The sequence below is a fragment of the Pristiophorus japonicus genome, unplaced genomic scaffold (genome assembly GCF_044704955.1).
Source record: "Pristiophorus japonicus isolate sPriJap1 unplaced genomic scaffold, sPriJap1.hap1 HAP1_SCAFFOLD_627, whole genome shotgun sequence".
NCBI classification, from domain to species: domain Eukaryota; kingdom Metazoa; phylum Chordata; class Chondrichthyes; family Pristiophoridae; genus Pristiophorus; species Pristiophorus japonicus.
This window is the reverse complement of record NW_027254539.1, coordinates 228,216-244,484: the sequence shown is the minus strand read 5'-3', so window position 1 is coordinate 244,484 and position 16,269 is coordinate 228,216. Positions and strand designations below refer to the sequence as shown.

The 16,269-nt window shown below is 44.9% G+C and overlaps 1 protein-coding gene across 1 annotated transcript in view; it reads right to left on the bottom strand.

The window, feature by feature from the left end:
- Window positions 1-16,269, bottom strand: part of LOC139255775 (uncharacterized) — a gene marked incomplete at its 3' end in the record, with an annotated part of 142,043 nt that overhangs the window by 39,495 nt on the left and 86,279 nt on the right. Inside the window, exon 7 of the mRNA XM_070873987.1 lies at window positions 14,211-14,311. Coding sequence (XP_070730088.1) covers window positions 14,211-14,311 — 101 coding nt within the window. The remainder of the gene's footprint in view (window positions 1-14,210; window positions 14,312-16,269) is intronic.

Sequence of the window (16,269 nt, the reverse complement as noted above, 5' to 3'; positions counted from 1 at the left end):
TCCAAATTTGCAGATGACACTAAGTTGGGTGGCAGTGTGAGCTGCGAGGAGGATGCTGTGATGCTGCAGAGCGACTTGGATAGGTTAGGTGAGTGGGCAAATGCATGGCAGATGAAGTATAATGTGGATAAATGTGAGGTTATCCACTTTGGTGGTAAAAACAGAGAGACAGACTATTATCTGAATGGTGACAGATTAGGAAAAGGGGAGGTGCAAAGAGACCTGGGTGTCATGGTACATCAGTCATTGAAGGTTGGCATGCAGGTCCAGCAGGCGGTTAAGAAAGCAAATGTCATGTTGGCCTTCATAGCAAGGGGATTTGAGTACAGGGGCAGGGAGGTGTTGCTACAGTTGTACAGGGCATTGGTGAGGCCACACCTGGAGTATTGTGTACAGTTTTGGTCTCCTAACCTGAGGAAGGACATTCTTGCTATTGAGGGAGTGCAGCGAAGGTTTACCAGACTGATTCCCGGGATGGCGGTACTGACCTATCAAGAAAGACTGGATCAACTGGGCTTGTATTCACTGGAGTTCAGAAGAATGAGAGGGGACCTCATAGAAACATTTAAAATTCTGACGGGGTTAGACATGTTAGATGCAGGAAGAATGTTCCCAATGTTGGGGAAGTCCAGAACCAGAGGTCACAGTCTAAGGATAAGGGGTAAGCCATTTAGGACCGAGATGCGGAGGAACTTCTTCACCCAGAGAGTGGTGAACCTGTGGAATTCTCTACCACAGAAAGTTGTTGAGGCCAATTCACTAAATATATTCAAAAAGGAGTTAGATGTAGTCCTTACTACTAGGGGGATCAAGGGGTATGGCGAGAAAGCAGGAATGGGGTACTGAAGTTGAATGTTCAGCCATGAACTCATTGAATGGCGGTGCAGGCTGGAAGGGCCGAATGGCCTACTCCTGCACCTATTTTCTATGATTCTATGTTCCAATGGCTTCACAGTCAATAAAGTATTTTTTGAAGTGCAGTCACTGTTGTGATGTAGGGAAATTCAGCAGACAATTTGCACACAGCAAGGTCCCACAGACAGCAATGAGATTGATGACAAGATAACCTGTTTTAATGATCTTGGTGTTGGGACAAATTTTGGCCAGGACACCGGGAGAACTCCCCTATTTCTCTTCAAACCTTTTACATCCATCTCTAACAGTGCACCTTACTACCGAAATATCAGCCTAGATTATGTGTTTAAGTTGCTGGAGTGAGGCTGAACCCAAAACCTCCTGATTCAGATGTGAAAGTGCTAGCACTGATCCAAGGCTGACATTACCCAGTATCTGCCCTGCTCTTGTAACCGTGGCATTGATATAGCTGGTGCAGACCAACTTTGAGTCATTTGTGACCCTCAGGATGTTGATGGCGGATGCTCTACAGAAATTTAAAAGCCCATGGGAACCAAGGGAAAGTGGCAAGTTGGATCCAAAATTGGCTCAGTGGCAGACAGGTGTTATTGTGACTGGAAGGCTGTTTCCAGTGGGGATCCGCAGGGCTCAATTCTAGGGCCCTTGCTTTTTGTGGTATATATCAATGATTTAGACTTCAATGTTGGGGGTATGATTATAAAGTTTGTCGATGATACAAAAATTGGCTGCATGGTTGATAGTGAGGAAGAAAGTTGTAGACTGCAGGAAGATATCAACGGACTGGTCAGGTGGGCAGACCGGTGGCAAATGGAATTCAATTCGAAGAAGTATGAGATAATGCATTTGGGGAGGGCTAACAAGGCATGCAAATTCACAATAAATGGTAGGACACTGAGAAGTGTAGAGGAACAGAGGGACCTTGGAGTGCATGTCCACAGAGCCCTGAAGGTAGCAAGACAGGTAGATAAGGTGGTTAAGAAGGTACACGGGATACATTCCTTTATGAGCGGAGGCATAGAATATAAGAGCAGAGAGGTTATGCTAGAACTGTATGAAACACTAGTTAGGCCACAGCTAGAGTACTGCGTGCAGTACTAGTCACCACATTACAGGGAAGATGTGACTGCATTAGAGAAGGTACAGAGGAGAGTTATAAGGATGTTGCTAGAACTGGAGAATTTTAGCTATGTGGAAAGATTGGATAGGCTGGGGTTATCTTTGGAACAGAGGAGGTTGAGGGGAGACTTGATTGAGGTGTATAAAATTAGATAGAGTGGATAAAGATAGAAAGACTTGCATTTATATAGCACCTTTCACGACTACCGGACATCTCAAAGCGCTTTAAAGCCAATGAAGTACTTTTGGAATGTGGGAAGCGCGGCAGTCAACTCGCACACAGCAAACTCTCACAAACAGCAATGTGATAATGACCAGATGATCTGTTTTTGTTGTGGTGATTGAGAGATAAATATTGGCCAGGACACCGGGGATAACTCCCCTGCTCTTTTTTGAAATAGTGCCATGGGATCTTTTACATCCACCTGAGAGAGCAGACGGGGCCTCGGTTTAACGTCTCATCCAAAAGACGGTACCTCCAACAATGCAGCAATCCCTCGTCAGCCTAGATTTATGTGCTCAAGTCCCTGGTGTGGGATTTGAACCCACAACCTTCTGACTCAGAGGCGAGTGTGATACCCACTTTTTTTAAATTAATATTTATTGAACATTAAGAACATTTACATCATGATCATTTCATTCATCATACAAATCCATTCCCCCGCTCTGCACAGCCATTTCTCCAACACATATTAACATTAAAACCTGAAGTTTAATTTGTCTCCTGTAACATACATTAGTTTATTGTACTTTACAAATTGATCATAAAATACTATCTTTAAATTCTTTTCTGAATAAAACATTCACAGAGCCTTATAATGATCTTTAACTTATATTTAAAATACTCTTTTAGGTGTATTCTCCTCCACTTAGAAAAAAGAGCATTCCTTCTTTGCACAATCACAAATCTAGCCAAACTGAACATTAAATTAATTGCTGCTCTGTTAGACTCGACAGACTCTCCTACAATCCCCATCTCAAAATTGAGTGCCACGGGATTCCCATTCTTGCTCTTCAGTCCTCACCCAGCAAGAAAACCTCACACAACTGTCGAACATAGCACTTAAAACCCTTAACTGCGGACATAACACCAGTAAATGGGACAGAGTCTCATCCTACATCCCACACACTGGGCAAGTTGCCACCTCTACTCGTCCAATATTACATGACTATCGTGATAAAGATCTGGTTATGAGCCAAATTGAATTCCAGTTCAATCATTCTGTACATTTAAAACTCGCCCACACTCCCTTCCAAATCCTGTTGAAGTCCAGTTGTGGGTTTATACTCTTCCAAAACTCCTGACCAGCAGGTGTCTTGAATCTCCAGTCTCTAAATACCCCTAGAAATCTCGAGTATTACAGTTGTCAAATTGGACCAACTCCTCTCCTTTCTCCAGCAGAAAGCTTGGAAAAGCGGGACACATTATACCTCCTTTGGAGATTTGCGTACTTATTTCTTCCATCCAATCCTGTGGCATTACCCTCACAATCTTCTCATACATGATCAGAATTGCTTTTTCCTCTACCTCCTGATCCTCCTCCCAAACCATATCCCTCACTACCGCTTCCGGGCATAAACTGCACACTTTTAAAAAATTGGGCCAGTCTCTACAACCTCCTTATAAAACCGAGGGAGAGATTTAATCAATTTCAAAAACATATTGTTGTATTCCAAATAAAATATTCCCTGTCCTCCCATCCCACTTAATTTAAAAAAATGCTGGAAACAACTCTTCCAAAAACTTGTATTTGAGTTCTGAAGAAATCTCGTCGCCCATTTAATTCTAAAGACTTTTTTCTTCAAATCAATATCTGGGAAATTGAGTCCTCCCTGATTTTGCTGTCCAATGATGGTATTGTAAGCAACCAAGACTGGTTTCCCTTCCCATGAAAACCTCACACAAACCTCTCGGATGGAATTTCTGCCCACTCAGGAATATCCTCCACCATCAATAAGTACCATAGGTTAGATAGCAGGATAGTTGAAATCACTGTCGCTCTTCCTTGCACTTTCAACCACCTTCTTTCCCATCTTCCCAAAATCTTTTTAATTTTCATAATCTTTGGTTCCCAATTTAATCGATCCACTTCATCCCTAGACTTCTTGCACCTCATATGCACCCCCAGAACTTGCAAAACCTCCACCATCTTAAAAGGGCTTTCCTCCACTCCGCCCTACTCCTTCCCACAACCAGGCATTGGGACTTACTATTATTGGCCCCAAGTTTCGCCATGATTTGCTCCTGATTTTTAGGAGCAACTGGTGTAGAACGGAGTATCTTAGAAATCGGAATTCTCGTCATTTAGTTTGCTCCAGTTCTAGTCAGTTAGAACAGTTTCACTTTGGAACAGAATTTTTTTTTCAAAAGGGGGCGTGTCCGGCCACTTACGCCTGTTTTCAAAGTTTCGTCAGTGAAAACGTACTCCATACTAACTTAGAATGGAGTAAGTGAAGATTTTTGTACGCTCGAAAAAACCTTATCTACACTTTAGAAAATCAGGCGTAGGTTACAAATCAGGCGTAGGGAATGGTGGGGGGGGGGGGGGGGTGTTTAAAGGGAAGTTTACAAACATTAAACACTTCAGTTTTACAAATAAAGAGCCATCATCAATAATAAATGATAAATACATCAATAAATCAACCAATAAATCAATCAAAAAAAATTAATAAGAAATATATTTTTTTTTTAAATCAATAAATAAAACATTTTCTACTTACCGACTGCAGCACCGGGAGCCCTCCAACAGCGTGCTGGGATGCCCCCCTCAGTGTGTCTCTGTCAGTGTCTCTATCTCTCTGTCTGTCTGTGTGTGTCTCTCATTCTCTGTCTGTCAGTGTCTGTGTTTCTGACAGCGAGGGGAGGGGGAGGAGGGGGGTAGAGGGAGAGAGGGGGGGAGCAGAGGGAGGGATGGGGGAGAAGGGGGAGGGGGGAGAAGGGGGAGGAGAAGGGGGAGGGGGGGAGAAGGGGATAAAGGGATGAAGGGGGAGAAAGGAGAAGGGGGCGGGGAAGGACATGGGGGGGGAAGGAGATGGGGGGGGAAAGGAGATGGGGGGGAAAGGAGATGGGGGGGAAAGGAGATGGGGGGGAAAGGAGATGGGGGGAAAGGAGATGGGGGGGAAAGGAGATGGGGGGGAAGGAGAAGGGGGGGGAAGGAGATGGGGGGGAAAGGAGATGGAGGGGGGGAAGGAGATGGGGGGGAAAGGAGATGGAGGGGGGAAAGGAGATGGAGGGGGGAAAGGAGATGGAAGGGGGAAAGGAGATGGAGGGGGGAGGAGGAGATGGGGGGCGGGGGAAGGAAAATGGGGAGGGAGGCTGAACGGGCCGGGCCCGAGACTTCGGGCAGGGCCCGTCCCCAGCACCAGATTTACAGGTAGGTGGCGTTGGGTTGGGTCGGGGGGGTGGTGGGAGGGAGGTCGGTTCGGTTTGGGTCGGGTGGAGGGAGGGAGTAGGAGGTCAGGTCGGGGGGAGGAGGTCAGGTCAAATCCAGTCCGGGGGAGCGGGAGTCGGATCGAGTCCGGTCCGGGGGCGGCGGGGAGGAAGCGGGAGTCGGGTCGGGTCGGGGAGAAGCGGGAGTCGGGTCGGGTCCGGAGGCAGGGGGAGGGGAAGCGGGAGTCGGGTCGGGTCCGGAGGCGGACGGGACAGGGGGGGCGGAGTCAGGTCAGTGTCGGGTCCGGTCTGGAGGCGGGAGTCGAGTTGAGTCGGGTCGGGAAGCAGGAGCTGGCCGTGGGAGGAGCCTTATGCACGCAGCCCCAGTGAGGCCATTCGGCCAGGGCTAGGGGCTGCGTGCTTCGGGCCCCACTGTAGCGCGTATGTGCAGAGGTCCCGGCACTGTTTTCAGCGCAGGGACCTGGCTCCGCCCCATACAGCTCCTGCTGCGCTGCGCCGAGGGCCAGAAGACCTGCAGGGAGGTGGAGAATCTGGAGGGTTTTTTTAGGTGCACTTTGTGGTGCGAAAAACGGGTGTCCAGGTCGGGACTGCGCCGTTCTAGGCACGGCTCGAAACTTGGGCCCATTCACACTGGCACCTGAAGCTCTACAATACTCCTCCACTACTCCCATAGCTTTCCTCACTGACTCCCCATCTCTCAACATAATGGGTGTGTCATCTACATATTGGTGTATCAACGACACCTGCCCAGAACTGGGAACGGCAATCCTGACTACACCTTGTTCCTTTCGTATCATGTAACCTAAAGGTTCTGCTATCAATGTGTACAACAATGGAGACAGGGGACAACCCTGTCTCACTGATCTCTGTTTGGAAAATATTTGGATTTTAAAAAATTAAATTTAATACAGCTAAATATGTTTGAATAAAAAATCCTTATCCACTCAATAAAATTTTTCCCGAAACCAAATGCTTCCAAAACCATCAATAAAAACTTAAGAGAGACTGTATCAAAGGCTTTTTCTGGATCTATCTTTAGCACATAAGCTTCCCTCCCACTTTCTCAGATTGAGACCACAGAGTCTGTTATGTCCCAGCCTACGACTCCATAGGACTGAAAGGGCAAAACTATCTGCGGCATCACCTCCTTCATACGATTTGCCATAACCCTTGTGAAGATCTTATAATCCACATTTAATAGTGTGATGGGCTCCAATTCTTCAGATCCCTTCTATCCCCTTGATTTTTATAAGCTAAGCTTATGATACCTCTACACATAGATGGGACCAGACTTCCCTCAGTTTTAATCTCCTTAAAAATCTCTAAGACCAATGGATTTAAAAGCTCTAAAAATTCTTCATAGATGTTGCATATTGTCCATTGGACCCTGGGCTTCCGCCCACCCCCCCCCCTCCCCCCTCCCCGCCCCCCACCCTTCATTCCACTTATTGGTACTTTGTCACACATGCTTCCCATTGTCCTTTAAACCCTCTTCAATGATAGCACTTACTTTCTCCATTGCAAATTTAGAAATGTCTTCTTCTGTATACAACTCTTGATAAAAGCTACCAGCCGTCTCCATGATCTGCCCACTTTCATTAATGATCTTTTCCCCAACCTTCAAATCTCCAATTAATGATAAACATTGTCGCAACTTCTTTTGCTCCAGAAAATATCTAATGATCTTTCTCCCTCCCTTTAGCCTTTGCACGGAGAATAGCCCCCTTTCATTTTTCAACTTGTAATAATTCCCACTCTTCCTTTAAAACCACCCAATTATTCTCTGCTCCCTTATCCCCTCCATCAAGTGCTTTACAGAGATCTGTAAAGCTTCTGTTTATATTCTCTTCTCGACGCCAGTTAGCAGTTGCCCTTTCTTTCCCATAATGTACAGAAAAAACTTTTACCTCATATTTGAAATTGTCCCACCAAACTCTTTTTTCTTTCAAGAATAAAGGTTCCTTCTGAGTATTCTTTATTATATTTAAAATCCTTTCTTTATAAACAATTTCTTTCAGGTACTGATTGTTTAAAATCCACACCCCTGGCCCGATCTTAACTCTGCTGTTCTTAATTATAAGAAGCAAAGCCAAGTGACATTTTTATAATAAATCTCCATCACCTCAGAACTGAACCCTTCCCGCATTAACACAAAATCTATTCGGCTCTGTTTTAAAACATCACTCACCCGACCTCTTCTGGAGAATTCCCTTTTTATGGGGTTCCGATCCCTCCATAAGTCTCTCAAATTTAAATTTGCCATCATTTTTATAATCATCCCTCTAGAGTTATCATCCTTAAGGTCATTTGGGCTGAAATGTCCATCCGAGATAAAAAATACATTAAAATCCCCCATTATACAAGGATTTTCCGCCTCTGCCTCTTCTGCGAATAACCACTGAAAAAACTCACGCCACTTGCAATGATCATTAGATATTAAAGAGATCACAATTAAATTCCTCCATTTTTACCTTCAGCTGTAAAAATCTCCCCTCAGTGTCCTTGTCCACCAAGGCAACATTCTCTTTTATGGTTTATGAACGAACTCACTAATGCAGCCATCCCTCTACAGTTATTGTTTGCACAACTTGCAAACCCGGTTCTGGGGGAGGTGGGACCAGTACAAACCGGACGGTCTACACCTGGGCAGGACCGGGACCAATGTCCTAGGGGGAGTGTTTGCAGTGCTGTTGGGGAGGAGTTAAACTAATATGGCAGGGGGATGGGATCCTATGCAGGGAGGCAGAGGGAAATAAAAGGGAGGCAGAGGCAAAAAATAGAAAGGGGGGAGAATAGTAAAAGTGGAGGGCAGAGAATCCCAAGGCAAAAAACAAAAAGGGCCACATTACAGCAAAATTCTAAAGAGGCAAGGTGTGTTAAAAATACAAGCCTGAAGGCTCTATGTCTTAAGGCAAGGAGTATCCATAATAAGGTGGATCAATTAACTGTGCAAATAGATATTAACAGATATGATGTGATTGGGATTACAGAGACGTGGCTCCAGGATGATCAGGGCTGGGAACTCAACATCCAAGGGTATTCAACATTCAGGAAGGATAGAATAAAAGGAAAAGGAGGTGGGGTAGCATTGCTGGTTAAAGAGGAGATTAATTCAATAGTTAGGAAGGACATTAGCTTGGATGATGTGGAATCTATATGGGTAGAGCTGCAGAACACTAAAGGGCAAAAAACGTTAGTGGGAGTTGTGTACAGACCTCCAAACAGTAGTAGTGATGTTGGGGAGGGCATCAAACAGGAAATTAGGGGTGCATGCAATAAAGGTGCAGCAGTTATCATGGGTGACTTTAATATGCATATAGATTGGGCTAACCAAACTGGAAGCAATATGGTGGAGGAGGATTTCCTGGAGTGCATAAGGGATGGTTTTCTAAACCAATATGTTGAGGAACCAACTCGGGGGGAGGCCATCTTAGACTGGGTGTTGTGTAATGAGAGAGGATTAATTAGCAATCTCGTTGTGCGAGGTCCCTTGGGGAAGAGTGACCATAATATGGTGGAATTCTACATTAGGATGGAGAATGAAACAGTTAATTCAGAGACCATGGTCCAGAACTTAAAGAAGGGTAACTTTGAAGGTATGAGGCGTGAATTGGCTCGGATAGATTGGTGAATGATACTTAAGGGGTTGACAGTGGATGGGCAATTGCAGACATTTAGAGACCGCATGGATGAACTACAACAATTGTACATCCCTGTCTGGCGTAAAAATAAACAAGGGAAGGTGGCTCAATCGTGGCTTTCAAGGGAAATCAGGGATAGTATTAAAGCCAAAGAAGTGGCATACAAATTGGCCAGAAATAGCAGGGACTGGGAGAAATTTAGAACTCAGCAAAGGAGGACAAAGGGTTTGATTAGTGCAGGGAAAATAGAGTACAAGAGGAAGCTTGCAGGGAACATTAAAACGGATTGCAAAAGCTTATTTGGTTATGTAAAGAGAAAAAGGTTAGTAAAGAAAACATAGGTCCCCTGCAGTCAGAATCAGGGGAAGTCATAACGGGGAACAAAGAAATGGCAGACCAATTGAACAAGTACTTTGGTTCGGTATTCACTAAGGAGGACACAAACAACCTTCCGGATATAAAAGGGGTCAGAGGGTCTAGTAAGAAGGAGGAACTGAGGGAAATCCTTATTAGTCGGGAAATTGTGTTGGGGAAATTGATGGGATTGAAGGCCGATAAATCCCCAGGGCCTGATGGACTGCATCCCAGAGTACTTAAGGAGGTGGCCTTGGAAATAGCGGATGCATTGACAGTCATTTTCCAACATTCCATAGACTCTGGATCAGTTCCTATGGAGTGGAGGGTAGCCAATGTAACCCCACTTTTTTAAAAAGGAGGGAGAGAGAAAACAGGGAATTATAGACTGGTCAGCTTGACATCGGTAGTGGGTAAAATGATGGAATCAATTATTAAGGATGTCATAGCAGCGCATTTGGAAAGAGGTGACATGATAGGTCCAAGTCAGTATGGATTTGTGAAAGGGAAATCATGCTTGACAAATCTTCTGGAATTTTTTGAGGATGCTTCCAGTAGAGGGGACAAGGGAGAACCAGTTGATGTGGTGTATTTGGACTTTCAGAAGGCTTTCGACAAGGTCCCACACAAGAGATTAATGTGCAAAGTTAAAGCACTTGGGATTGGGGGTAGTGTGCTGACGTGGATTGAGAACTGGTTGGTAGATAGGAAGCAAAGAGTAGGAGTAAATGGATACTTTTCAGAATGGCAGGCAGTGACTAGTGGGGTACCGCAAGGTTCTGTGCTGGGGCCCCAGCTGTTTACATTGTACATTAATGATTTAGACGAGGGGATTAAATGTAGTATCTCCAAATTTGCGGATGACACTAAGTTGGGCGGCAGCGTGAGCTGCGAGGAGGATGCTATGAGGCTGCAGAGTGACTTGGACAGGTTAGGTGAGTGGGCAAATGCATGGCAGATGAAGTATAATGTGGATAAATGTGAGGTTATCCACTTTGGTGGTAAAAACAGAGAGACAGACTATTATCTGAATGGTGACAGATTAGGAAAAGGGGAGGTGCAACGAGTCATGGTACATCAGCATCAGTCATTGAAGGTTGGCATGCAGGTACAGCAGGCGGTTAAAAAAGCAAATGGCATGTTGGCCTTATAGCGAGGGGATTTGAGTTCCGGGGCAGGGAGGTGTTATTACAGTTGTGCAGTGCCTTGGTGAGGCCACACCTGGAGTATTGTGTACAGTTTTGGTCTCCTAACTTGAGGAAGGACATTCTTGCTATTGAGGGAGTGCAGTGAAGCTTCACCAGACTGATTCCCGGGATGGCGGGACTGACATATCAAGAAAGACTGAATCAACTGGGCTTGTATTCACTGGAGTTCAGAAGAATGAGAGGGGATCTCATAGAAACATTTAAAATTCTGACGGGTTTAGACAGGTTAGATGCAGGAAGAATGTTCCCAATGTTGGGGAAGTCCAGAACCAGGGGTCACAGTCTAAGGATAAGGGGTAAGCCATTTAGGACCGAGATGAGGAGAAACTTCTTCACCCAGAGAGTGGTGAACCTGTGGAATTCTCTACCATAGAACGTTGTTGAGGCCAATTCACTAAATGTATTCAAAAAGGAGTTAGATGTAGTCCTTACTACTAGGGGGACCAAGGGGTATGGTGAGAAAGCAGGAATGGGGTACTGAAGTTGCATGTTCAACCATGAACTCATTCAATGGCAATGCAGGCTCGAAGGGATGAATGGCATACTCCTGCACCTATTTTCTATGTTTCTATGTTTCTCCTTACCAAACTCTTTCTAGGATATCTTCATCCTAAAGATTTCTTGCAGACACAACATGCCTTTAAAACACTGCAATATCTGCTGCAATTTCTTCTCCCCCTCAATCTATTCATATTGATCAAGACCAATGTAATCATTGCTCTTAATAAAAGAAGTATGCCTGATAATCTATCCATCATTTAATCTCTGGCCCTTCCCTCCTCTCATGCTGCTTCCAAACTTTTTGGGCAGCTGTTGCTTTCTCCTGCAGCCTCCGGCTCTTTTTCACCTCCTGTTTGAACTTCCACTGCAGTTTCAGTCTCTTCCTTACATCAAATTTAGGCCGCGGAGCTGCTCCTTCTTCGTCCTGCTGTCCCCCACTAATCTTTCCCTTTCCACATGATGCCACCCCACCCCCAATTCCATGTCTCCATCCTCCTCTGACTCCTCACTCTCAAGCTCTTCTGTAATCTCCCGTCCCTGTTTCCCATCAGATACATAATCTCACTTTTTGCTAACATGGTTTTTCCAACAGTGCCACTCTCTTCGGCCTTACCTCCATCGCTGACCCTTGCTCCCCATTTCTTCTCCCTCTGTGACAATGGCGCGTCTCCACCCACCTTGCTCTCTTTTGGCGTCTTTGTCTCCGCGCTCCCATCCTGCTGCCCCTTTAAGACTCCTGCCTCTTGCATCCTCTCCTTGTCCTGCCCCCTCCTGCTCCCAGAGATGTACGACTCCCCATCTTTCTTTGGAGTACTTCCACTTACCCCGCACCCTGCTCGCGCCTCCGTTCCCCCCATGGACACCTGATTCTTTAGGGAGAGACGAGCCATATTATGGCTCGACTCTGTCTTTGACCCATGATGTCCTCCACTGAATTTGACTTTATCCACCATACTTGGTGTGTTTTCCACCATGTTTTCTGCTCCGCAATTTTCTGCCTCTTCTTGCGCTCTTTCCTCATTCCCTTCGGCGGCTGTGTCCTCCACCACTCCACTCACACCTCCTGCTTCCTCTCCCATCTCCCCATCACTCAAGTGGCTTCCATCTGCCTCACACTCACAGCGGGTGGGGCCTTTGTGACAAACCGCACAATTCTCTGCCTTGCAGTTCTGAGCATCGTTTCCAGATTCGCCACAGTTATAACAGTACAGGTCGGGACAGCTTCTTACTAGATGGTCGTGTCCAAGACAGTAATCGCAAAGCTATACTGGGCCCACAACTGGTCAGCAGTATAGTCTTGCGTTTCTCCACCAATGTGTCCATCTCCCCTGCCAGGTCATTTACCACAAAATATTGCTCGAGCCTTTCTGTGAAAGCATCCCAATCATCACCCTCTGCAAAGTCTTTTAGTGTGCTAAAGATAGCTATAATCACGTGAAAGTCTGTATTCTCGTCACCAGTTGTTAAGTCTGTAATGTACTTATGAATGACCCCACGAGGCAATGTGTTGTACTCAAACTGTAGTGACCTTGTTCCTTTATTCGTAACTCCAGAGCGAGGCACAAGCATGGTGGGCAGCCTTTTATACTGGGCCCTGCACACCTATGCAGATAACCCTCAGGTCTCCCACCGCAATGCCCTCTGGTGGACAGCCTCTGCCACAGAGGCAGGAAACCCCAGTCTCCACCAGTTGCAGCCTCTAGTGGTGCCAGCATAGTGCATACATCGTGTAAACCTTATTGATAGTACATCAGGTAACAAGTCTCCATCTTATGCAACTATACAGTGACAACAGAGAGTATATCTATAGTCTGCATATATAACATTTGCGATGGTGGTGCAATTATCTCAAGCAGAGGTGGCTGGGATTTCTTGCGTTTAAGATGGTCATTGCCTGGCACTCATATGGCATGAATGTTACTTGTCACTTGTCAGCCCAAGTCTGGATATTATACAGGTCCTGTTCTAGGTTGCTTCATTATTTGAGGAGTTGTCAATAGAGCTGAATCCTGTGGAATCATCAGTGATCAGACCCAGTCCTGGCTTTATAATAAATCAAAGGTCATTGCTGAAGCAGCTGAAGATGGTTGGGCCAAGGATGCTTCCCTGAGGAAGTCCTGCAGTGATGTCCTAGGATCATGATGACTGTCCTCCAACAACTACAACTATCTTCCTTCGTGTCAGATGCGATTCTGCCTATTGGAGGTTTTTCTTTTGACCCTACTCCACAAATGATGAGTTTTGTTATGGCTCCTGGGCAATATTTGGTTCAATGCTGCCTGGATGTCGAGAGCAGCTACTGTCGCCTCTCCTCTGGCATTCAGCTCTTCTATTCATGTCTGGATTAATGCTGTGATGTCATCTGGAGCCAAGTGATTAGGCAGAACCCTATACTTGTACATGGGTCATCTTATACATAAGAATAAACAATAGTTTTATTCCTGTAATACCAGCATTCACTTAGAATCACAGTTTATGAGTTGAAAACAAACAACTGACCACAGCAGGGGTCTTGGTCGTGTCAGCAGTCTAACAGTATTATTATATCAGAGGTGCTGTTCTGAAACTGGTACCTGTTTGGAGTAATGCAAGGCGAACAGATACAAACGAGACTACTTTCTGCATATTGCGCTCCGGCCAGGAAGAACACCCTGCTTACTGGTATCCAAATGCAAATTAAATTTTAACCACTGGTTTTCACTTAATGAAACATCTTGATATGGATATATTTACATCTTACTGTACGCCCTGAGCCAGCAGCGAGGCTACCATTTGAATAATTTTATTAAGCGTCTATCTGAACATTGCAATATATACAAGTATCAGGAGCAATTTTCTGACTTTTCACTGATGACGGGGAGCCTCGTCCACCAAAATCAGTGATCAGAAATTCACTCGCATGTTGTGCACAAGTTTCTAACCATCATCTTAACTGAGTTGAAAAATCAGCTCCATTGTACAATTCGAATTTCCGATACGCAGTACTGAGAGCAAAGTTCATTTGCAGCAGTGCAAAGTCAATAAAGTATCGCATAATATTAAAAAAACAAACAGCGTTAGGTTCAAGTAAGTGAATTGAAGCAGTCTTAACCCTCATAGTTCATAATGAGTAGCTGTACTTACACTGGAAGCAAATAAGGTTGTAGACTAGTAATACGTTTTCCATCAGAATAATCGCGGAGTGAATCAAATGATTTTTTCTCATTCTCCACGGCCTCCTCCATCTTAAAAGATATAAACAACATTATATTTTTCATACAGTTGACATTATTCAAATGTTAGAAAACTCATCTTAGTACCAAATACACGCAAACCCAATTGAAAAACAAGTCAAATTTTTCACAAAATCACTTGTAACTGAGATTATTGGATTTTCTATAGATTATAATCAGTGCTCAATGATGTTATGAAAGTCTACTGTAAAAGAGAGAAATAGTGTAAGATAATAAATCAAAGCAAATCTCACAGTAGACATGAACATGCTCTGTGACTGCTGGTACATGTCCAGCTATGCTGCAGTGGATAAAAGTGTTCTGTTTGACTGTCTGTCTTACTCCCAATTTCCTGCTTATTAAACTCCGTCCCCTAGTAAACAAGTTGCCTGGATCAATTTTGTCAATTCCCTTCATATCTTGAAACATGCTTGTTTCAAAAACAACTCTTTCCCTCATAACTTCAATTCCTGATATTGAGAATTATCTTTGTTGCTTGACTCTAATCTCTCAAGCCAATAATATTCTTGTCATGATTTAGTGCCCAGAACTATGTAGGGCACCCCGATGTATGACCAACGACTTATACAGTAATAATATAACTGTACGATTTTGACACCATCCTGCTATTATTTCAACCCAATACATTACCTCATTTTCACAGCAGCCAAGCAGATTTCAGAGATTGATTCACATTAACCCTAACATCTCTTTCTTGATCAATACACAGTGTGACTGTATTGAATACATAAGCCTAGAAAGTACATGTGACAATATTAGAAGAAAAACAGCACAATCATATGAAATGCCTTTATCACAATTTTAAGCATTCACCCATTTAAATTAAACAGCAACAGTAATTTCTAAGTGATACTTTCTCAATTGATTATTGTTTACAAACACATTATATCTATCTACATCCTTCTGACTCTGAGGCGGGGGTGCTGCCCACTGAGTCACAGCTGACACAAGGCAGGTTTCTGATACCTTCTGGCATCCGTGGAGATTTTAGCGACGCCTTTCACACTCTACTCCCTACTGACTGATTTTATATCCCAAATCTTATGTTTGTCAATAATTGTGTTTACCTTGTCGCAGGTCGGGACCGCCATGCTGCCTATAGCCGCCGCTCACCGCTCCTTTTGTGGCCCATTAGCGGCAGGTTGGGGCCATAGGGTGAGTGGCGAGCGGCGGCCATGAGCAGCGTGGCGGCATACCACTGCAAGATACAGCGCGAGTTGGTGCAGGAGGGCAATGGCGCGAAGAGGGATGTCATCAAGGTCCAGGTCGCTGATTGCAGCGTGGGCAGATACAGCAGAAGCGGCGAGAGGCTGTAGAGGGATGTGATCGGGGCCTAAAGAGGCGTAGTCCCAGGGGCAGCACGGGCCAGCCCACACTGCGATATGTGTGCACACTAGATCCGTGCAGCAGAGCAGCTCTCCAGTCGTCTTGGATAACCCTTGCCACTGTACCAAGACCTAGCTCTGTCAAACCCGTGTGGTGGCTAACCCGTGTGGTGGCTGGTGTGCAACGGCCACCCCACATTAAAAAAATCCACTCACAGGCATCTTCCACCCTACAGGATGTAGTTCAGGACCTGGAATATTAGGTCCTTCATTGGAACACCTGTGAACTCATCCTTTTTTAGCGTGGAAGCAAGTCATCCTCGTTACGAGGGACTGCCTATGATGATGATGATCTACATCAAAGTACATCTGCCACAAAATTCCCAATTTCATAAACAATTCAAATGTTTGTGAATCTGATTGCTTGGTTTTTCATTATTTGCACTATTTTTGATATATGCAGATTGAAGATATTGTTTATGTTACCCTAGTACTAATCAAAAATCTATAGAATTAATCGGCCGAAAATTGCAGCCTCGCTGGGTCGGTACGAAGTGCGCATGCACCCGACGAGGCCTCGCAAAAGCCCGATTCTCGGTGCGCCTAGAACCGGCTTTACCGATC